The following is a 22531-nucleotide window of genomic DNA, read 5'->3' on the forward strand; positions in this document are numbered from 1 at the left end:
CTGCAGGTGTTCTAATCAGCCTGTCTGCCTTAATTGTTTCCAGGAAGTTCCTGATTGTTTTGGAACATTCCCTGTTACCTTACCCAGGGAAAAGGGACCTACTTAACCTGGGGCTAATATATCTGCCTTCTATCATTCTCCTGTAGCCATCTGGCCTGACCCTGTCACAATAATTATACATACACACACCCCATCAGAATTTTTCCATCCCTTCAGTTGGGTGGAATGAAACCATTTTAGTGTTTTTCTCTTTTTTCCATTAACCTTCACCTGGTAGGTGGTTGGACTTGCTTTGTTAATGACAACAACAGGCCCTGCCCATTTGGGGCTCAGCGAGTGATTTTGGTCAGAAAAGAATGAGTATAACACTTTATCACCCACTGTGATGAAGCAAGGTGGTTCCCTGGTTATGTTGTATGTGAGTCTTACTGTTTTGCATGAATACTGTATGTACCACAGTTTCCCTGTGTATTGCACCAATGCCTAGGTGGTGGGAATAAGGGTGTGTGACTTTTGCTGAGACCCTTGGGGACAGGTGAGGTGGCTCCACCTGCCTGCATGTAAGCGATGGCTAAGGTCCTTCGCAACCTGAGACCCAGGAGGGGGATGCGACCAGATGACATTGTGCCTGGGAAGGGAGACAAAGACCAGGAGGAGGTGCAACGTGTGTGTTGGAGATCGGGTCACTGGAAGCTGGGCAGTCTGCTGTGGGAGATTTGAGAGGGAGTCCAGAGCGTCTGGCCCGGGATTCCCCAAGATGGACTTGGCTGAAAGTCACCGATTTCTGCGCTAACAAGACCTGTCCTATGCTATGTTCCTGTCGACTACTAAACTTTTCCGTTTTACAACGCTGGCTGAGAGTCATGGCTGACTGTGGAGTTGGAGTGCAGGGCCCTCTGGCTTCCCCAGGAGTGCCGCCTGGGCAGACGGCCTGCAGGAAGCGCACTGTGTGGAAGGGGATGCTGAATGCTCCAAGATCAGACTCAGGAAGGCTGAAGCTGTGTAAGCTTCTTGCCCTGGCAACAGTATGCTCAGAGAGAGGAGGCATACTACCCCAGTCATACAGATCAGTTCCAGAGCATCGGCGCGGTGACTCCGTGACACCCACATTCCATTCATTTTAGTGTGTCCTGCAGCCTTCTATCCATCTGCCTAGCGTTCATTTTTAGTTGTACAGCAATCTGCAAAAACAAGTAGCTAATAGTGTGCAACAACTTTGTTATATACTGGTCCATTTTAATTCTGGCCTAATATGAGTCAGGTGGAATGCCTCCCAGCCACCATTTGTCTGGTGTTTTCATGGGTCTTCCCATAAGCACTTCATGTGGTATACATCCGTGGGATGCAACAGTTGACCGAATTCCCATCAAAATGAAAGGCAATTGCTTACCCCAGTTATTCCATTGCTTTTTATGATCTTTTTCAACACAGTCTTTGGGTCCTGCTAGTCTTCTCGATCAGGCTCAAGCTTTGCAGGTGGCCCGCTATATGGAACTTTTGCTCAATTTGTAAAGCCTGGCACAATTTTTTAAATGGAGTCCTTGGTCCGAATTGATAACTTCAGGAATACCAAATCTGGAGAATGCTTGCTCCAAGAGTATCTTCTCAGTGGTAATAGTGAATCCAACATAACAACAACACTACTTTGATCCACTTAGAAAATGAACCAATTACTACCAAACAATATTGGTTTCCATATCCCAAACAAGGCAAGGGTCCTATAAAATCTATTTGAAAATGATACCATGGTCCTCCTGTTGGCTGGTGTAGTAGAAGTCCTTTGACAATTTTTCTGTCAGGATTGTTCTCAGCGGGGGCAATGCAATTCTATATATATTTTTTCCACATTGTCTGTTAACAGTTGGTTGGTGGCCAAATGTAAGAGCTTACTGACAGTCTTTTCAGCCCCAAAATGCCCTTTTTGGTGAGCTAGAGCAATTAATACTTTTCCCAATCATGATGGTATCATTAACACAGGGATAACATTGTCAGTGTTGTTCTTAGTAGCCATTACAAGTCCACTGTTGTGTTTGTAGAGTTTTGGTAACCTCTATACTAAGATCTTCCCAACAGCTCAGTGATCTTTGTCCTGTTTCCGTAACTCAACTATGTCTAAATTTATTTTCAGCAGCTGATGATTGCATCTTGCACACAATGTCGGCAGACTTGGTCCACAAGATTTCAGATCCTAAAAGCGCAGATTTTTTAGTGAGGAGATCTACTTTGTTGTTCAGGCCAGATATCTCCGCCTAGTTCTTCCCATGTGCTTTGACCCTGAATAGCTAAATCTTTTCAGCTCTTGATTCAGCCAGTTTCCAAGTAAGTAAGAGGTATTTTGTGTGTATTGTAGGCTTGTTATCTGCAGAAGTCATTTGTCTATCCATCCAGCCATCCATATCAGCATCCAAGCTACAAGGGCTCGGATGACCCAGAGTCAGAACAAATTAAAAAGGTCACAACTTGGATCTGCTTCATCCAATGTAGCTACTATAGCAACTACTTCAGCAGCTTGCACAGAACATTGAACCACTGTTCCTTGTAGTATTTTACCAGCATATCCAGCTCAGGGTTTATCCTCATGATAGTGGCTGTAGTAGGAAGAAAGCCTGAGATGTAAGCCCTTGTATCATAGGCCTGGTATGAGGCAGGACCTGCTCACAGAATTTGGCAAGATCAGAGGTGATATTGCAGAAATACACATTCCTAAGAAGTGCTAAGCACAGAGTACTCATGCAAACACAAGTGGTATCAGAAAACACCAATACCAAGGATAGTACAAAAACATTCCCCAAGGATAACAGAAACTCACTGACCCCTCCTAAAAGATAAGGTCAGGATGACAGTACGTAACTTGTTTATATCAGGGTATAAAGAGTATTTCAGAGAGAGAGAGAGTATCTTTGGACCACCTAGGGGGCAGTGGAAAGTCCCACTACTGACTGAGCTGCATCCATTGTCACGGGCATACATGTCTTAGTATCCTCATAGAGTCGGCCAGGTGCTATTACCATGCTTCGTCGACAGTAGACCTGTCCTGATGCCTTTGTACCTTAACAAAGGTCATTGGGTGGTTTGCTCAAGGTCCGCTGTGCCAGCTGTCTGTGCAGAGCTGGGACAGCACACAGGGAGCGCGCACGTACACACACACCCAAACATCTGACTACAGTGGCAACTCCCATCAACCACCCAAATGTCTCTGCCAGAGTCTTTAGCTTGCTCATGGGATGTTTCTAGTTCAGAAGGTGATTTTGGATTACTGGTGTTTTCAGATAGTAGTGGGCATTCATGATCTTCTCCACTAGTGAGTAGAATGTACGGAACCATTGAGAGAGTGAGTCTTTTCCACTTCAATATCCCTATTAAGTAGACTCAATATGCAGCCAGATAGAGGGCTTGATACCCCACCCTCATTAATTTTACTGGACAGTACATAGCGTATTGGGGTATGAACAGTCTTTCAGATAATGGGGGAGATGCCTATAAGATACTCCCAATGTTTCATTGCCCAGGTGAGGGCCAACACTTCTCGTTCACACGGTGAGTATTGCTTTTCTATTTCACTTAAATGTTTTTGATCCAAATGTGACAGGTTTGAGTCCCACAACACTATTTTGCATTAAGATTGCACTTAATCTCTCTTGTTGTTGCTAGCTGGAGCAGAAAGGGTTTGCCTGACTGTGCATACACAAGGGCTGGTGCCGGAATAAGAGCTTGTTTGAGTCGACGGAATGTGTCTCTTTCCTTTTCTCCCCAAGTCCATTCTTTACCCTTTTTGAACAAATTATAGGGTGGTTGAGCTAACTGAGTATCCCTTCATAAAATCTCTTGAGAACCCTGTAAGTCCAACAAATGAACACAATGATGTTATATCTTTTGAGGCTGGCAGCTTGTATATTAATTCAATCCTGCTGGCATCAGGCCTGTGTCCATGAATGCCCAACTCCATCCCAAGGTAACTCACCCTTTGTTTGAGCATTTGCGCCTTTGTGGGACTGATGACGACTTCCATCACCCCTACTTTTTTCAGAACGACTTCCAATACGTCTAAGTTCTCTTCCTTTGTTATTGTTGCAATGAGGATGTCATCCACATAACTTATAATTCTTTCCTTCTTTTCCAGATGTTCCCACATTCTGGATACATATTTGTGGCAAAGTGATGGCACATTGTGGTACCCTTGGGATACTCACCTGAAAGGGACTTATTTCCACAGGTGAATGCAAACTTGTACCCTATGCTATGATGAAGAGGAATGGAGAAGAATGCATTGCTCAAGTCTAGTACAGTAAACAACTCAGCACCTGCAGCAATGGCCACCATTATTTCCTGAAATTTGGCTACAACTGGAGCTAACCTAGGTGTAACTCGATTTACCTCCCGCTAGTCGATCTCCAGGTGAATTTGTCCGCTTTTAGGACAGGCGATATGGGAGTTACAGACACTATCCATTTCTACAAGTACCCCTTGTTCTAAAATGGTAGGTTTAATCCTCTCCTCAGCCTCCCGAGAATATTTATACTGTTTTTGCGGCTTGGGGTCTGGACCCATCACCATTACTTCAGCTTGGATCTTTCTGCATTGATGCTTATTACTGGTGAATGCTTGCAGATACTGTCTTGTTATCTCTAACCGTTAGCTCCCATTCAGGTGTTTCTTGCTTTACTGGAGTCTGCAACTCTGTGGGCTGCCGGAGTGAGGAGACCTCCTTCCTGTCTTTGAATTTGTGTTAGCATTTGATTAGGCAGGTTGACCACAAAGTTTAACTTTTTCAGGATGTCCATTCCCAGAATGCTGTGTCCATCTAGCGTCTGTATGCCAAATGATGCTCTTGTTGTTAGTTTGCCCATGGTACACAACACTGATTTTATAAAGGGCACAGTGCTTTCTTTTCCACTGTATCCCTCCCATACCTTTACTCCTTGTATATTAAAGTCCTTGGGTTTTGGAGCTGCTTTTGAGCAAATTAATGACAAGGTGGCACTGGTGTCAATTAACATGACGTGATTGATGTATCCATGCTCTCCCTTTATGGTGGCATCTACTACAGGCATCCCCCAAACATCATTACTGACGAGTGCCACAAAAGAGGGAGGTGGGAGAGTCTGGTCCTGTCGTACTGGATGCCAGATGCATTGGTAGCAGATGTTGGTGAAGCACTGCTGTTACAGCCTCTTTCATACTTAGCTAACCTTTTGAATAGCTCCTCTGTAGGCAGGCAGTTTATTTACTCTCTTTTCTTGTATTTAAGTAATTTTCTCCACAACACTGACTGAAATCCTTTCATATCAGCAACTTCTCTGCTGTGACAGTTGTTAGATGATTCTTGATTATAAAGGAAGACATATCTGTTGCAGAATTCCTGCTTTCTGTATGAGGTTTCTTGCCTTTTTGCTCATTGGACTTGTTTTTGGGGTGCTTTTGAGGTGCTTTACAGCTGCAATTTTCTTCTTTGGCCAATGACTAAGGAAAGCCTCTCTCTGTAATTCAAATGCTTCAGAATTTTATTTTCCAGTTCTTTAATTGTTGTGGTTCTAGGATTTATGGGATATAAGGTAACCTTTATTGTTGGTAAGAGACCCTGAATAAACACCTCCTTAAATTCAGGCATATCACATGTTGCTACACCATTCACAATAGGAGATAAACCTGACAGCCAATACAATAACCACTTTCTTCCCAAAAACCTTTCTGGCCTTTCACCAGATTTTTGCCTCTCAGAATAAAATTTTCCCAGAATGTTCTCATGTAGGAAGTACAATTCATATACAGCATCATATCTCTCAGCTATCTCCCTTATGCTAGCCAATTACTCTCCGGGTAACGCTCCAAACTCTTCCCTGCACATACACTCATGTAGCAGAGCCCTAGTGTCATCTCTGCTAATAGCAGCCATGCTGCTGATCTTGCCAAGCCAAGCCAAGCCAATGAAGTATCCTTATTTAATGGGCCCAGAGTTTTGCCCCTTGCTCTGGGTTGGTCCGACCCATAAGGTTTTGTCTCAAACCTTGTTTCCACAGGTCGGTTTGGGCCATAATTTACTACAGTAGTTATGGTGGCCATTGGGGGGCAGGTGGTGTTCTACCCTTCCCCCTTCATTCCCTCATAGCTTGTTAACTCTTCTTGAATCTGAGGGGCAGAAGGTTGCATTCTTGTTTCTTTAACCTCTCACAAATCAAAGTCATTTTCTGATCCCTCTTGATTAGGGCAGCTTTCAGATCCATAACCTTTTAAAGGGTCAGTACTCAAGGCATTGAGCATACCCTGGGCTCTTTTTAGCTTAGCAACTCAATTTTGTTCTAATATGTGGTATGATCTCCAACGTTGTGTTTACTATTCTGAACCACTTTGACCAGCTCTCATATAGCAGCTCGGGATTCCTCCATTTTAGTAGCTAAAACAAAGTTCTTCTTGTCCTTTTTCGCCAAGCATGCATTAAGCTCTTTAACCTGCTGCTCTAGCTGGTTGATTTGTAAACAGTGGTTTAACCCTTGAGCTGACAAAGTATTGCTTTGTAATGTTAATTTATCAACATCAGCTTCCTTTTTAGCTGTGTTCTTTCAACTGGGAGATTACCTTGCTTTTAGATTTTATGTGTTCGTGCCATTCTCTAGACACCATGACTAGCCCATATATATGAGAGCTCTTTTCTTTGTTTTCTTATTGGGGATAGGCTTAACTATTACAAAATTCTCCCAAGTTCAAAACAATTTTTCAAATGCATCCTCCCCATTAAAAAAAATTTTCGGCCCATGGATTTTTCCCTTTACAAAAAGAATTTACACAATGTTCCAATTAATTTGTATTGCACTCCTCACTCCATCCGCTGGGACTGAAGCTTTAGACACATTTCACAAATCAAGTAGTGTGTCTGGCTCACATAGCAACACTACTTCCCCCAGCACTTTACTGGTGACTACCAAGAGTTGGGACAAGCAATGCTCAGCAACAGTGCCGGCCTGCCCCAGAGTTATTAAACTCCCTTTATCTCAAACAGCACTCCCACCGGACTCTCTCAAGGCCAGAGTCTGCTGTACTCACTGGGCCTATGTCATGCTCAGTGGGCCTAATGGCTGGCCTGCTATCAGTCCTCAGTTAGCACACCACAAAGAGCTCCCACAGAGCACTCACTGGTGCCTGACTTCAGCAGCTGGGTCTCAAAATAAGAAAAGCTGCTGGCCAAATACCAATGCTGCCCTCCCTCAAGGCTTGTGGCCGTCCAATAAACCTTAAATGAGCAGATTATAAAAACTTAAAAAGCAACTGTGACCATCAGGGTCCTGCTGTGATCACCAGAACTGTTACCAGAAGAGACTGCTGGAATTGATTTAAGGACCCCACTGCCCTAAAAGGATTGATCCCTCTGTAGGGTCTATCACCTATTAGTCACAGGTCAAATGAAACTTAGTCATTTTAAACGCTGAAAACATGCAGGAGGGTTTATTAAGAGGGTACATAACAAAATATAGAGAGAAGTACAATAAAGCATAAAACAGCTTGGTGGTTTTACAAGTACAGCTGTCTTGAAGCCCAGACCCAACCCCTAACCAACAGGGACACAAATAAAATGTCAACGTTACTCCGTCTCTAAGAGTGACAGGAACTCAGGTGTAGATGGCTCACAATGCTCTCATCTGCCTTGCTTCTCAGGTAACTCAGGTCAAGACCTTGAGGACAGCTACTGGAATCAGGAACTCGAGATGGAACAGGATATCTTCCTCGATGACGGACAACCAGGTAAGCACAGGTGTTTTGAGGATGTTCCTTTTTCTCCGTTGCACAACCGAGCACAGACATGAGTTGAACTGAACATGGGCTGCCTCCTGAGCAGACAGCCCTTGACAGAGTGTGTAGTCCCCTTATATAGACTCTGTCACAAAGCAGAATAACTGGGAGTCAGATGACCCCTTCCTGACTTTACTGTTGCTAGGTAGATTAGGCTTAAACTTTAACCAATCAGAAAAATAGGCACCTAAAAAGGGTGCCAACCTTGGTAACAAGAAGGTGGACAAAGATGGAGGGTGAAAGATAAACCACCACCACCAAAATGTCTAAAAGCCCCAACACTTGTTCCTTATTTTGTTTTCATTTCTCCAAATTTATGATGATGTAACTCCATTGACTTCAATTATCCTAGCAGGAATGGAGTGGCATCAGTGGTAGAGTAAAGGCAGGTGTTACTGACAGCAGAATTTGGCTTCTCGCTGAGCGAGCACAGGTTTGATTACTAGAGCTACCTCTCAACATAGGAGCAATATTGCTCCATCCAATCCCACATCTTGGTCTACCCCACTGAAACTTCTCTGTGGGAATGTCCAGCTGTTAACTTCAACTGAATAAGGCCCAAACTGAGCTTTTGATCTTTCTCTGTTCCCACACCTCTGTTCTCCCCCCTCATCACCATGTATATCACCACCATCCTCCCAGTCACTCAGGCCTGTAATTTCAGCATCATCTTTGACCTGGTCCCTTTCTAGACCCATACCCCTTTGTAGTGTTTAAGTCTTGTCACAACTTCTTACAGAACAATCCAGAGATCCAGCATTTTCTGTCTGTCCGGACTACCAAAGTTTCTGTTCCAAGCCCTTATGTTGTATCTTGAGTACTGTCATCTTCCTCTCTCTAGCTTACCTTGTCCTCCCCTGAAGTCCATTCAAAACATTTCTGCCAGCATTATCTTCCTAGCTCCTTGTCTGCTCATGGCCCCCCACCTCCACTTTGCATCCCTCCATTGGCTTCCCACCACAAGCTTCTTTTCTGTGCCTTTATGGCCCTTCACCATTTAGCACCAATCAGATCTATCTTATCGCATTGGTAGAGTGAAGGCAGGTGTCATCACTCAATTCCTGCTAGTCTGCTTTTCCTACAAGCCCTTCTCAGCACTACCTCTCCTCAATGCCACTCCTTAGTTGGAGGGAAACACTCCATCAAAATCCATAGTGTCACCATACTATCTTCCTTCAAATCCCTACTTAAAACTTTTTACTCCCATGAACCCTACAAATCACTGCCAGCTGATCATGACTAGGCACGTGGTGAGCCAGACTGCTGCCTACTATGCATGCTGCCGCTGTGTGAAGGAACACAGTCTCATTCACTGAAGCAGCAGGAAGGCGGCTACAGAAGGAAAAGAACTGATCTAGTGGTTAAGGTTCTAGACTTGAATCAGGAGAACTGGATTTATCCCTGGCTCTGCTGCAGATTTCCCATGTGTTGTTGGACACCTAGCAACAGAGCATTTATGATGTTGTAGCAACAGCTGGATTATGAGACAGCATAGTGTGGAACCTGTGACATCAGCATGACAGTTTGCTGAAATCTGGGTTTGAACTTTGTGCTTCTATCTGGATCGAACTGGGGCAGCTGGTGTTGAGTTTTCTGTATGGGACAGTGAAAGACTTGTAAAACTGTGGCTACTGCCTGTGAATCCAGAGTTGTCCAGCCTCATTTCTGTCTCCCCTAGCTTTGTACCCAAGACCTCTATGGTAAGAGTAATAGTTTTCTTCAGTTTCTTATTTTCTTCACCTTCTGTCATAAGCTTTAAAATGTAAGCCAGGGGAAGAGTTCCACATTTTGTCTACATCCATTTTATTCAAAGCTCTTGCATGTGCTTCTTGTATACATTACATAAATAAATATTGTGGCTTTCCATAAGCCTAGAGGGCAGACCTGTCAGTGGCATGATCTCTACATAACTCCTGGGTCTGCTGAAAGCCAGCCAACCAATTCTACTGCTGTTATTTAGCCTATTACTAATCCCAAGACAGGGAGGCCTCTCATCTTCATTGGCTCATTTTGCCATCTCATTTATGAACTGACAGAAATTAATTCAGAGTAGTAAAATATTTCTCTCCTGGCCAGATACATCCAAGTCGGTAGCACAGTCTCATGACTCCATGGTTCTAAGGGGAAGCTAATTTCATATCTGGTTGAACACCATCCACTAGACTCGAATCAGAGATAGATTTGTCCCCTATGTTTTTCTTCATTGACTTTTCAACTGACCCAGAGTTGAAGTGTTCTTTATGCTTATATGTCAAAGGCCATGGGTTTTAGTCCAGGGCTTTGATCTGGTTATGGGGACTGGGTTAGGTCTCATCTACTCATATTTGGGGTGGGGAGAGGGGAAGTTTACTCTCCTGATGACTGCATCCAAAGTTGGGGGGAAAGAGGGGCAAAAAGTGGAAGACAGTATATAGAACTATGAAAAGTCAGGGGGACAAAAAGTTTTGGGGGGAGCAAGTGCCCCTCTCACCCCATAGCAAGTGATACCGCTGCTTTTCACCACAATATAAGTGGAGCCTCTGACTTTCTAGTAGTTCAGACAGGGCTTTGAATATTCAAGTGTAGTAGCTTTCTAGATATAGTTGGGCTGCCAGCCTGCATTTGGCCCAGCTTAGCTAGTCGAAAAACATTTTTTACCAGAAGATTGTTTAAAAATAGTTTGTATCAGTTAAATAGGAGTGGGTGATTTTCCCTGATCTATGGACTAGGACACCCCTGAAAATACCCCAGATGTCCCTGACGACGTGACAGAACCACCAGACATTAGGGACCAGGACCTGGAGACTAATTCACAGGCAGAACTAGATTCTCTGCAACCAGAACATGTTACCAATGATGGTGAGATCAACAGCTGGGTGGAGATGGAGCAGCCAAACTTCATGCTGGCCCGAGTGGCTGAGACTGAGCTGGAGAAGATGCGGCTGGATATGGAGCTGACTATGCTGAAGTGTCAATATGAGGAGAAGGAAAAGCAGCGGCAGCACAAAGAGAAGATGGAGCAGATGCGCCTGCAGGCATCATCTGGACATGTGAGTACAGGTGAAAGCGTAAATAGGGGGAGGCATGACCCAGATGTGTGCTCTCCACATGGTCCCAGTTTAAAATATTTCCAAATCTCCACAAAGATTCATTTCTTTGAGAAGACTTCCATTCAGTCAGAATCAAACCCAAGAATGAACTCATAGCAGGATCTTACATATTAACTCCAGAGACTTTAAAAAAAAACAGATTGGAGAAAAGTTATTTTGCCATTACTTGTAACTGGTTTGCCTGCTAAATAGAGAGGGGTAAGAGTGGTTTCCCTGTCAGCCATATAAATGCATTGCTGCCTCAGTTTCCCCCACTGGTTGAATAGTTTAGCCCTCCAATTTCTCCCCTTCAACAGGGATGATAGATCAAAAAAAAAAACCAAACACAGAAGGGAAGTCCAGCAGACTCCTCCTCTAAGATCTGGCTTTCTCCTGAAGGACCAGGCACTTTTCCTCCCCTCACCCTCTGCCAAAAGCTCAGACCCTGGGATTTGGACTCGGACTCTACTTGAAGGGGCCAGCATACTCTATGGCAAGGGGATACAACTTCTACAGTGGAGCTGGTCAAAGAGGTCTTGTGACCTAAATTCCCTGTAAGGTGCAGGGCCATGCCTATTTAGTGCTGCACAAGTGCTCAGGGAACCCACCTGGGGACCTGCCATGGCCATGTGCTATGCCCATCAAAAATAATGAGAAACACAGTAGGATCTAAAAAGAACAGGCTAGATAACAGTTCATTTGTAGGGAAACCCAAGTAGCTCTGAACTTAAGACTCATTGCATCCAAACTAACAGCAACAAATGGGGAAGTGTGGTGTCTAAAACTGCCAAACCAATAGGAAAAATGGAGCAAGTGTTGCTATTACAGCCCTGATGGACAACCATTCAGTAGGTAAACTGCTCCTCTTCCTTTCAGTAGCACACATTGAGCAAGTACTGGTGAATGGAAAGGTATAGCTTAAGGTTTAAGTGGAAGATAACTTTGTGCTGTACAAGATTCACCAGTTGAATTCACTCCACATGAAGGCATCAGGGTAAGAGTGTGGTAGAGGAGTAACCTGTACCTGTGTTATTGGGAATTACTTTGATATCATTTACCCTATTAGCATGTGCAGTCTCAGTCAGTTCAGGAATCTCTCAGTGGCAAGGACTGAATGGAAAAAGCTTGGTCTAATTCAGCCCTCAAGTAAATAAAAAGCTCCTGAGATGCAGCTGCTTACATCAAAGCTGAATTTGGCCATATGTCCTCCATATAAAAAAACATCAGAGAGAAGTAATTGTTGGAATTCCTGTGTTAGCACATGAAGCAGCTGCCACATGTTTAATGGACTTTAATTCTATCTTGACTGAAGAAAAAGGTGATTAAGTATAGAGGTACCTGGAACTTGGAGCATTGTGCTTACCAGAAGTTGTAGAAGGCTGTTCTGGGAGACTAGGCTCACATATCAAAAGTGTCCCCCTGCAGGAGAGGGAAACACTTCATGCTTGAGTGAGTCTGTGCACAAATTGCTAGCAGTTATTTTCTTTTAACTGCTTATCCAGCCATTAAAAGAAAAATCCATAGGATAACAGAATTTTTTTTCCACCCTGCTGTTGATAAAGAATCAGAGCATTACAGAACCTGTCTGAGATGCCCAAAGCAGAGAGATAGCAGGAGACACAAGTACAACTGTGGAGCCCAGCCCTACACTAGAACAATCTTTACAGAGTCATAGCTAAAGTATTTTGGGAGTCATGAGTATATGACAATTAGCACAAGCCAAGCGGTTCCACAGCTCATCAGTCTAATTCATCTGGCTGTTCAAACAGAATCGTGCTGATCTCAATCTGAGAGTTTGTCCATGGATCACATTAGTGACAGTTTATGGTCACAAAGGCAAGGGATGTGCTGAGCAGTAGTCTTTTCACAGGACATGTATAGAACATGGCCCTGCAATATCACACATTTTTGCCCCTTTGTCCACAGCCTGCTGAAGGATGCCTGGACCTCCTCATGCCCCAGAACCAATTTGCTTTGTTCCTGTATTGCTTCATCTTCATACATGTTATCTACACAGCAAGGGACCTGTTGCTCTTCTTTGCTAAGAAGCATCACCTATTCATCATTGTGGTTACCTTGTTATATTTAATTAAAAAGCTCTGGGATTATTTGTGTTGCTCTTAGTTCTTCCTCTGCAAGGTCTACATTGTTGAAGCCTGATTGATATATACAGTGTTCTGATAGTAAGGCGATAGGCATCATATAAGGATAAGTGAAGTATTACATGAAGCCAGATTTTTCAAAAGTAGACACTGATTTTTGAATTACTTCAGTGTTTGTCTTGACTTCCCCATGCCCGAAAAGTCACTGTTGTTAATGATATTGTCCATCAATTGTGCAGAATTGTCCTTCTAATCCAGCATAGTTAGAAATTAGACATGCTAATGATTTATTAGGTCATTAGATTGCCCTTGTCGGAGCTAACTCAGCATTGTTTCATACAGTATATTCTCCAATACTTTGTCCAGTTGCATTTTAAATATTCCAGGCAAAAGAGACCTGCATTTCCTGTGGGAAGTTATTCCACAGTATCACACCTCTCACCACTGAGGAGTTTCTTCTGACTTTTCCATTTCACAGTTTCATGCCTTTATTTCCAATTACACTGCAGGGCTCAAAGTAAACCACCACCAAAGGGGAAAGCAGTCACTAGGCTGAGAAAGGGGTGTCAGGAGCACTCAGGGGAGATGGGAGAAGTGACATGAGTTCCCATTTCAAGCCCTGATACCTTGTTGGGAATCAGTGCAAGGTAGTGTGAATCTAGTCTTCCTTTGCTTTTGCCAAAATTGAAACAAAAAGTGAAGTCGAAACAAACTTTGAGTCACCAAAAATTTTGGAAAATTTCAAATGTCAGTTCAGCACGAAACAATTTTTCCATTTTTCAGAATTGCCTGTGAACGAAAACATTTTTTCTTCACCCAGTTCTAGTGAAGAAAATTGTCAGTCATCCACACCAGGCCAGGTCTGCCCCTACCCTCTTTCTGTTCCCTTTAAGGAACCTAGTGCCAGCAGCAGTGCTATCATGGAACAATGCTAACACTACCAATCCAGATTGTGCCTGACGCCTGTCAGTAGGACAAGGCTCCTTGGAGTGTTTAATTTGTAATGAAAGAGGTGCCAACGCTCAAGCAATTTTTTTTTTACTTTTATAAAAGATGCAGTAAGTCCAGAGGTGCCATGGCTGTGAACTGCCAAGCCTAGAGGTGCTGGGGCTCAAACCTGGCAAGCCCTGGCACAAATTAAGCACTGGCTTCTTGTGCCTTTGATTAGGGCCTGGCTCATTCTATCCTTTCGGAGAGAGTCATAAAAATCAAATAATTTTGATGATTTGTACAACATGTATTTTTCTCCTTCTTTGGGACACAAACTAAGACTGGGTACAATGATTTTTCCCCAACATGCACATGTGATGGCTACCATCAAGGGCCACACCTCACCAGGGACTGCCAGAGTGGAAAGTATGAATCTCTACAGCCTGATCTTAAAAGCCAGGCTCTTAGATTGAGAATTACTGCACAACCACATCCTCTATGGGTCAAGCACAGAGGGAGATTCATGTAGTCAAACACACTGATCAGTAGCTTACAATATATACTTTCTTTGGGCAGAGCTCATCCCCCATGTCTGAGGCCCACTGCCATTTGAATCTCAACACGTCCCTATTTATGTAACGCTGCTATTTTGGCCGGCGCAGGGTATCAAATAAGGAACCTGCAGCATTAAACACAGGAGTTGCTATAGGTTGTGCTAAAGAGCCTACCTTTAGAGGTAGGGGTTATAGCAGAGTCATATCCTTGGATAGGGAATCAAGGGGGACACCACACATTCTCCAGGGTGTTACACACACTCATAAATGTGATTGGACTTGCCCTGTCTTGCTCTCCTGCCTGTCCCATATAGAGACTCCCAGTCTAAAAGCAGGGCACAGTATCTCTCCAACTTCTTCATATCAATGACTCAGCATGATGCTATTGTGCCCTCTGCCAGCCACCATAACCTCCCAGCCTCAAACCTTCCCTTTAGCACACACAGTACAGTTACATGAAAGTGTACTATTACAACAGCATTGAGGAGACCAGGAGAGAATAAACTTGCTTTGATGTTTTGTGTGCAAAGACTTGGATACATCCCCTGCCTCCCATTACATTTATTAGCACCAAATCGTCTGTTGAGAGTCCACTGCTCTAATCACTCTAGTCCTTTTGCTGTCTGATTCTAGCCTCATGTGTTTGTCATCCCTTCAGTTTTAGTGTTATCTTCAGCTTTGATCACATATGATTCTACACAAAATGCACACCTGACAAAGACAGCCCTACCTGCGTCTGGGAGCTCTGCTTGAAGCCTGGCTGATGCTTCATCTTTGTGATTGAAGCAGCTCCATGGTTCATCTGGAAATGCCCCACAGACCATTACTAATCCACAGACCACAGTGTGAGAACCAGTCTCATAGCAATCACCCTCACTATCTTACTCACTTGAAGCCTAGCTTAGCACCTTGGCTTTCACTCTGGTGCAGACAGGAGATTGAGAACTGTAGCCCCAGAGAACTACTATAAGTATTAAATCACTTACCCTCTTGAATGCTTAAAGATAGGCATATGACCCATGATTCAGTGGAAGGGAAAGGAATCTGTGGGGTCCTACAGGAGGAGTCAGTAATATATCTGAAAACAGATAACCTCAAACATAACAGTCCTTGTGGTTTCCATTTACCTCAGTGCAGGTAAAGGGCCTATGCACATACACAGGCTGTCATCAGTGCTAGCCACTGGGAAGTTACAAGTGCTTCAAAAAACACAGGGTCCATTCGCCACAGGGAACCTCCTCCTGGCTGCTCTGGGGATTAGCTCTTTCCAGGTCCAAGGCCCCCCCATCTGCTGCTTGCTGCACACCCTGCACACATTGTTCCCTCTCCCTTACTCTGTAACTCATGGTTGCTTCCTCTTTGTGACTTGGCCCTCTGGCATGTTCCCCCCTTTCAGGGTATCAAAGTCTTTCCTTACCAGCAGTCTTAGCCAATCATAGAAGAATTATAGAAGATTAGGGTTGGAAGAGACCTCAGGAGGTCATCTAGTCCAACCCTCTGCTCAAAGCAGGACCAACCCCAACTAAATCATCTCAGCCAAGGCTTTGTCAAGTTGGGCCTTAAAAACCACTAAGGATGGCAATTCCACCACCTTCCTAGGTAACCCATTCCATTGCTTCACCACCCACCTAGTGAAATAGTTTTTCCTAATATCCAACCTAGACTACCCCCACTGCAACTTGAGACCATTGCTTCTTGTTTTGTCATCTGCCACCGAGAACAGCCTACCTGCATCCTCTTTAGAACCCCTCCCACTCTTCAGATAGGGGAAGGCTGCTATCAAATCCCCCCTCACCCTTCTCCTCTGCTGAATAAATAAGCCCACTTCCCACAGCCTCTCTTCGTAAGTCAAGTGCCCCATCCCCCTAATCGTTTTCATTGCCCTCTGCTGGACTTGCTCCAATTTGTCCACAATATTCCCCTTCACTACCCCTGTGATGCCACTTCCCTGGCAGTAGCTGCCAAGGGAACCCAGGACCACCCTCCACTCTGGGTTCCAACTCAAGGACTCTCTAACCAGCAACCAACCTCTGTTCTATTCTGGACCTTACTACCTTTTCCCTGAGGCTTTCCTTACCTTCTGGTTCTCCCCTCCTCTGGGTCTACCAGCCACAGAATGCCACCCTCCTTCCACAGAGTAACTCTGCATACCTCTGTAGTACCAAACACACCTCCTTACTCCCAAGGAGGGACTACAGACTACTTCCCTGCAGCCCCTCTCTGCTATCTGGCTTTATAGAAGCCCCACTTGTTCCTGCACAGGTGAGCTTCCCCTAATTAGGGCTTTCCTCTCAGACTTAATTCTCCCAGCTTACAACCTAATAGGTTAATTGGCCCATCTGGCCTCCATTAACTCCTACAGGGAGAGTGTGGGGTGAACATCCCATCACACTTGCATGCATACACACATATGCATCTTACAGTTATATAGTCCTTTAGAGCCCAAAAGATCCTTAAACCCTTTGCAACTTCTATGCACATAGCTCTGGTGAAATGCAGCCATGTCTGGACTGACAGGTAACCAACCAGCACAGAGCATCTGCACAAGAGTGGGTACTCCAAATATTTCTTATCTTGTAAGATCACTGGGCCATCTTTTCCTTGTGTTTGTACAGTGCCTAGCACAAAAGATCCCAGACTGAGGTCTCAAGACTTAACCACAATACAAACAGTGAAAAGGCAAATTTGAGCTGAGGGCAAACCCCTTCTTTTACCAAATAAATGCTAAGGACCTTGAATTAGCTGGGAAAGCAGATGGGACCTTGGTTGTAACGGAATCCCCCAGGCAGTGACCTCTATGGAATTCAGTTTCTCTCTCTCAGAAGGATAAAGAATTGGAATGACCTTGCTGGGATTTGAACCAGTGGATTTGTGTAAGCGTATAAAATTTGTGTAAATTTGTGTAAATGTGTTAAATGTTTGAAAGCAAAAGGAAGCTAGAACTGAAGATGTAATTACCTAAATAAAATAGCAGATCAATCAATCCAATTGCATCTAATAAACCTGCCCAGAGTAGCTTGTCACCATGATGCCAGAGGGCATGAGTGCATTGCCCCATTTCCTACATTGATGAGAAAAGTAATTCAGTTCCATAATTCCTCCCAATTTGCCAGACAAAGACAAGCTGTTAGTCTATCTAGCCATCCACACACATTTCTGACATATACATTACTACACTATGTAGTTACTATGGATTAGAATATCAGATATGGCCAAGATACACTTGGGGCATACACTTAAAATGCCGCAGCGGCACAGCTGCACTGGTACAGTTGCACTGCTATAGTGCTTCAGTGAAGACGCTACTACACTGACGTGAGAGCTTCTCCTGTTGGCGTAGTTAGTCCACCTCCCCAAGAGGTGGTAACTATGTTGATGGGAGAAGCGCTCCCATCCACACAGCACTGTTTACACCTGGGTTTAGGTTGCTATAACTGCGTTGCTCAGTGGAATGGATTTTGCACACCCCTGAGTGATGTAGTTATACTGATGCAAGTTTGTAGGCCTGGTCTTGGTGCAGCTGGAGTGGATTGTGGGGAGAGGTGGTTCTATGCCATCTTTGCATTCTCCAAATAATGGAACCAGCAAGGGGCCGGTTTGGTCCCTGGCCTAATTTAGGGCAGGCTCAGAGCTCTTCTAAGTTATATACAGCTGTTCAGACCCAAGTGGCTGTTCTAGCAGCCAGTGACTATGTAGATGAAGGGATGTCCCAGACACATTTCCTTTCTCCCAGGAACACCCTCTACACAGATGTGGGTGTGTCTCCTTGCCACCTGGGGTTCCCTTTTCACCAGGGGGACCTTCTGAGAGCTAGTAATGGCAACAGTGTGATGCGAGAGTAATGCAAAGCTGCTGGAGCAGATCCAAGAATCAGGCTCTACACACATAATTAAAGATTACCCTCAGGGCAGAGAACCTTCTCTGTAATGCTCTCTTGTTAATTCACTTTCACAAGCAAGATCTCTCAAAACTGCTGTTACACAATGGAGCAAGGATGGAGGTTACAAGTGAGATAAATGGGGGTGGGTGGGTGTGCTCATGGTGGCTAGCAGAGAGAGTAGAAGGGAGCAACAACAATGAAAGAGAGCAGAGACAGAAAGGGAACAGCGCCCAAAGAGTTAAACACGTTGAGGAAGGCAGCCACAATGAAGCAGTGAAAAGCAGAAGCATGGCATTTTGCTACAGAAGACTTAAGCAGAGGGAGAACTGTGTGAATAAAACATTTTTTGGTTCTCTGGCACGTCCGAAAAATCAGAAAAAACAACAACATCTTTTTGGGTCAATCTAGAACTGAATTTTTAAAGCATTTTTATCAAATCAAAAAGTAAAAAAAAAAAAAATCATTTTGAGTCAAACAGAATTTTGGGTTTTATTTATAGACTATTTTTGATCTTTTAAAACATTGAATTAAGGGAAATTTCTAAACAGTCATTTGAACCGAAAAATTGACATGTTTCATTTTGAAAATGTCAAAACAAAACATTACAACTTTTTTGAAATTTCTTCCTGCTCCCTCCCTGAACCAGTTCAGCAAAACTGAAACCAATTCATGAAAGGTTTTGATGTCACCAAATCTGCATTTTTTAACCAAAATATAATTTTGGCCAAAAAAAATTCACCCAGCATTAAGCAGAGAACATCTCACAATGGTGGAAGCAGCTTCCATTAGAAGGACTTTATGGGGGAGCAATGTATATTGGATACTTGCACAGCAAAAATGGAGGGAAAAATAGGAATTGATTTTTGCCAGCATTTTCATCATTTTGTGTCTGGTGATTTTCCATCTGCAAAGACATTACCTGAAGATGTATGACATGGGGTCTGTCCATGAAAAAAATGCACAAATGCCAAAGGCTACATATATTTGCTGAAAATCCACTTGTGTTAGAAAATGGCCTCATTTTGCTTGAAACACCACTTGTTTTAAGGAAAATTTTGTCCTTTCTGGCTCAAGGATGGGTCCATCGCCCCTGAAAACAGCCTGTTTTCAAGTGCAATTTAAAAAAAAAAATCACCAAAAATATGTAAAAAGCAAAACCAGGGTAATTTTGATGTGAATTCCAGTTTCACAATGAAATGTGTGATGAAAATTTTGCACAGTTCTGCTGTATACAAGAGTTCAGCAGCTGGAAGAGGGAGAAGCAGCTACCATGAAACGGAGCAGACTAGAGAAAGTATAAAAAGTGCATCAAACAGAAGGGTAGGATTGGGGCAGCAGGCACAATGAAAGGAGGTCACTAATGGGGGTGTTTGCAGAGAAGATGCTGGGGAAAGAGAAGCTCCCACAATGAAACACAGAGGGCCTGATTCTTTTCTCACTCTCACCAGTAACTCCACTGATTTCACTGGAGCTGCTGAGTCCTGATTTACAACACCAGTGATAGAGGAGAATCAGGGAGTGAGTGAGACTGAGGAAGCAGGAACGCAATGGCACTGAAAAACAGAGCCAGAGCAACACAAGTTGGCTATGGAGGAGTTAAACAGAGGCAGGAGTCAGAGTTGCAGCCGTGTTAGTCTGTATCCGCAAAAAGAACAGGAGTACTTGTGGCACCTTAGAGACTAACAAATTTATTTGAGCATAAGCTTTTGTGGGCTATAATCCAATTCATCGGATGCATAGAATGGAACATATAGTGAGAAGATATATATATATACACACATACAGAGAACATGAAAAGGTGGAGTAAGAGGCTAATTAATTAAGATGAGCTATTATCAGCAGAAGAAAAAAAAACTTTTGTAGTGATAATCAAGATGGCGGGAGTGTTTGTGTAGAAGGGTAGCCCTTATGCAACAGGTGGAATAAGGCCTCTTGTTTCTTTGCCACTGAGCTGAGCAGGGCTCTCTGTACAATGAGAGCCTCTGGGAGCCCTTGGAGACGTGACACGTGCCACAAGCGCTCTGAAGTCTGCCCCTGTACGTGCAGCCTCAGCCTTCCGCTTCCTGAGCCCCGCTCGCTCCTCCAAGTCCTACGTGAGCGGAGGCAGCCACAGCTGCGCCACCACAGATAAATTATTAACCGGTTTAATGGGCCCTGACCACTAGGCTCTCGGTTTTTTTCCTTTTCCTTCTGCTTTTGCTGTGTGTTGGACTCAGCTTCATTATTTTTTCATTTCTTTAAAGCATTTCCTCCTCCTGCACATAAATAAGAGATTGTTTCTCCTTGCTCCTCCAGCTGCACGCAGACAGCAGCTTCACATCCCCTACCCCCGCCTTGCACAGGCCGCCTGCTGCTGCTGCTGCTGCTGCTATGGGACAGAAGCTCTCTAAAGCTGCAGGGGAAGCATGTCTCCCTCCCTGAGTGCAGCAGGAAGTCGGGGGAGACCAGTTCTGCCTTCAGTTCAATGGGAATGCAGCTCAGGGCAGAACATGGCACAGGGTTATTTTGATACCAAAAGCAGTGCACTACTTCAATAATTATTATGCTATCTATAAATAAATAGCATTTCTAAGGTGCGCAGCCTCCAACCACCTTACACACTACATCAACATTAATGCATCCCCAAAACTCAAGAAAGGTGGGCAAGTAATATTAGCCCATTTAGAGCTGGGGAAACTGAGGCACCGACTGATTAAGTGACTTACCCCGAGGATCAGGCCTACTGCGTGGAGTTAGATATGTCAACATCAGTGGTTCTCAACCAAGGGTACGTGTACCCCCGGGGGTACACAGAGGTCTTCCAGAGGGTACATCAAGTCATCTAGATATTTACAACAGGCTACGTAAAAAGCACTAGCGAAGTCAGTACAAACTAAAATTTTATACGACTCGTTTATACTGCTCTATATACTGTACACTGAGCTATAAGTATAATATTTCTATTCCAATTGATTTTATAATTATATCATAAAAATGAGAAAGTAAGCAAAGTTTCACTAACAGCATGCTATGACACTTTTGTATTTTTATGGCTGATTTTGTATGCAAGTAGTTTTTAAAAGAGGTATAACTTGGGGTTGGGGTACACAAGAGAAATCAGACTCCTGAAAGGGGTACAGTAGTCTGTAAAGGTTGAGAACCACTGCTCTAAACTACAGCTGCCACCACAGCCCAGCAAGAGCACTGCAGCTGTGCTGCTGTAACACTGTAGTGTAGATCCTTCCTACAGCAATGGAAGGGGTGTTTCCATCAGTGTAGTTAATCCACCTCTCCCAAAGGCAGGAGCTAGGTTGATGGAAGAATTCTTCTGTCGACCTAGCCAGGTCTACACCAGGGGTTAGGTCAATATAATTATGTCTAACAGGGCACAAAAATTTTTACAGCCTTGAGCAACGTAGCTGGTTGATCTAATTTTTTAAGTGTAGACCGGGTCTTAGTTATACTAAGGCTCTTTAGGCTAAACCGGCAGCATGAAGAGACCTTAGATTAGGAAGGAATGGCCTCCTGAGAATAACCCCTGTACATGCCGCCTCCTCAGATGGTACAGAAATGGGATAAGGGCTGTACACTGGCCCTACTCCCTGCACCTGGCTTAAAGGATGGCTCAGGGGCATGTCAGAAATGTTTTGGGGGTGTGGTCAGAGTGCACTGGCATTACAGATATTCTTTGGGCCCACAGAGTGATAGTCCTATTAATTAGAGTAACCCTGAGGCTGCTCTAAGTTTCACTGGAGATGACCTAAAATAATGGGAGCGCTCCCTCCTCCATATGCCTTGCTTTAAGCAAAAGAATGGAGTAACTAGGCCTAGTGAGTAGGTGGCAGAGTGGGAAGAGAACCCAAGAAGCCTAAGTTCTGGTCTCGCTTTCTAATCTTTAATGAGCTGAAGTCTGTATTTGAACATAACAAATGACAAAGATTAAAAATCCAACTACCATACATCAGCTGTCTTTCATTGGCCAACCTTTTTCTGACCTCCTGACAACATCCCAACCACAAGCCTGTAAATATAGGCAATTTAGTGGGAAAGCCGCTTTCCTCAGCTTAACAATGACAAGTAAAGCCAGCATAATGCTACCTTGGGCTTTTAGGTGTCTGTCAGGGAAAAGTGAGACAAGGTAGGTGAAGTAACATCTTTTATTGGATCAGTTTCTGTTGGTGGCCTTTCTAATATCCTGGGACCGACACGGCTACAACAATATTATCAAGGAAAAGA

At 43.9% G+C, this 22531-nt stretch overlaps 2 protein-coding genes across 8 annotated transcripts in view; one reads left to right on the forward strand and one right to left on the reverse strand.

The window, feature by feature from the left end:
• Nucleotides 1–14781, forward strand: part of TMEM247 (transmembrane protein 247) — a 29106-nt gene extending 14325 nt beyond the window's left edge. The window contains exons 3-6 of one of the 3 annotated variants that reach the window (XM_037895853.2): nucleotides 4214–4477; nucleotides 7648–7734; nucleotides 10491–10811; nucleotides 12777–14781. In XM_037895853.2, the coding sequence (XP_037751781.1) occupies nucleotides 4475–4477; nucleotides 7648–7734; nucleotides 10491–10811; nucleotides 12777–12974 (609 nt within the window). In that variant the 5' untranslated portion in view covers nucleotides 4214–4474 and the 3' untranslated portion in view covers nucleotides 12975–14781. Of the gene's footprint in view, nucleotides 1–4165; nucleotides 4478–7611; nucleotides 7735–10490; nucleotides 10812–12776 lie in introns of those variants that run through there. The other 2 variants (XM_037895855.2, XM_027825225.3) reach the window with 2 other exon arrangements.
• LOC114020170 overlaps nucleotides 1–22531 on the reverse strand; it is a 47796-nt gene that overhangs the window by 23267 nt on the left and 1998 nt on the right. Inside the window, exons 1-4 of one of the 5 annotated variants that reach the window (XR_006289885.1) lie at nucleotides 16514–18772; nucleotides 15167–15238; nucleotides 12214–12269; nucleotides 7725–7867 (exon numbers count right to left, since the gene is read on the reverse strand). Coding sequence is in view for 1 of the 5 variants with exons in the window: in XM_043543792.1 (XP_043399727.1) it covers nucleotides 16514–16585 (72 nt within the window). In the remaining 4 variants the exon portion in view is untranslated. Of the gene's footprint in view, nucleotides 1–7724; nucleotides 7868–12188; nucleotides 12270–15166; nucleotides 15239–16513; nucleotides 18787–22531 lie in introns of those variants that run through there. The other 4 variants (XR_006289887.1, XR_006289884.1, XR_006289886.1 and 1 more) reach the window with 4 other exon arrangements.

The sequence above is a fragment of the Chelonia mydas genome, chromosome 3 (assembly GCF_015237465.2).
Source record: "Chelonia mydas isolate rCheMyd1 chromosome 3, rCheMyd1.pri.v2, whole genome shotgun sequence".
NCBI lineage: Eukaryota > Metazoa > Chordata > Testudines > Cheloniidae > Chelonia > Chelonia mydas.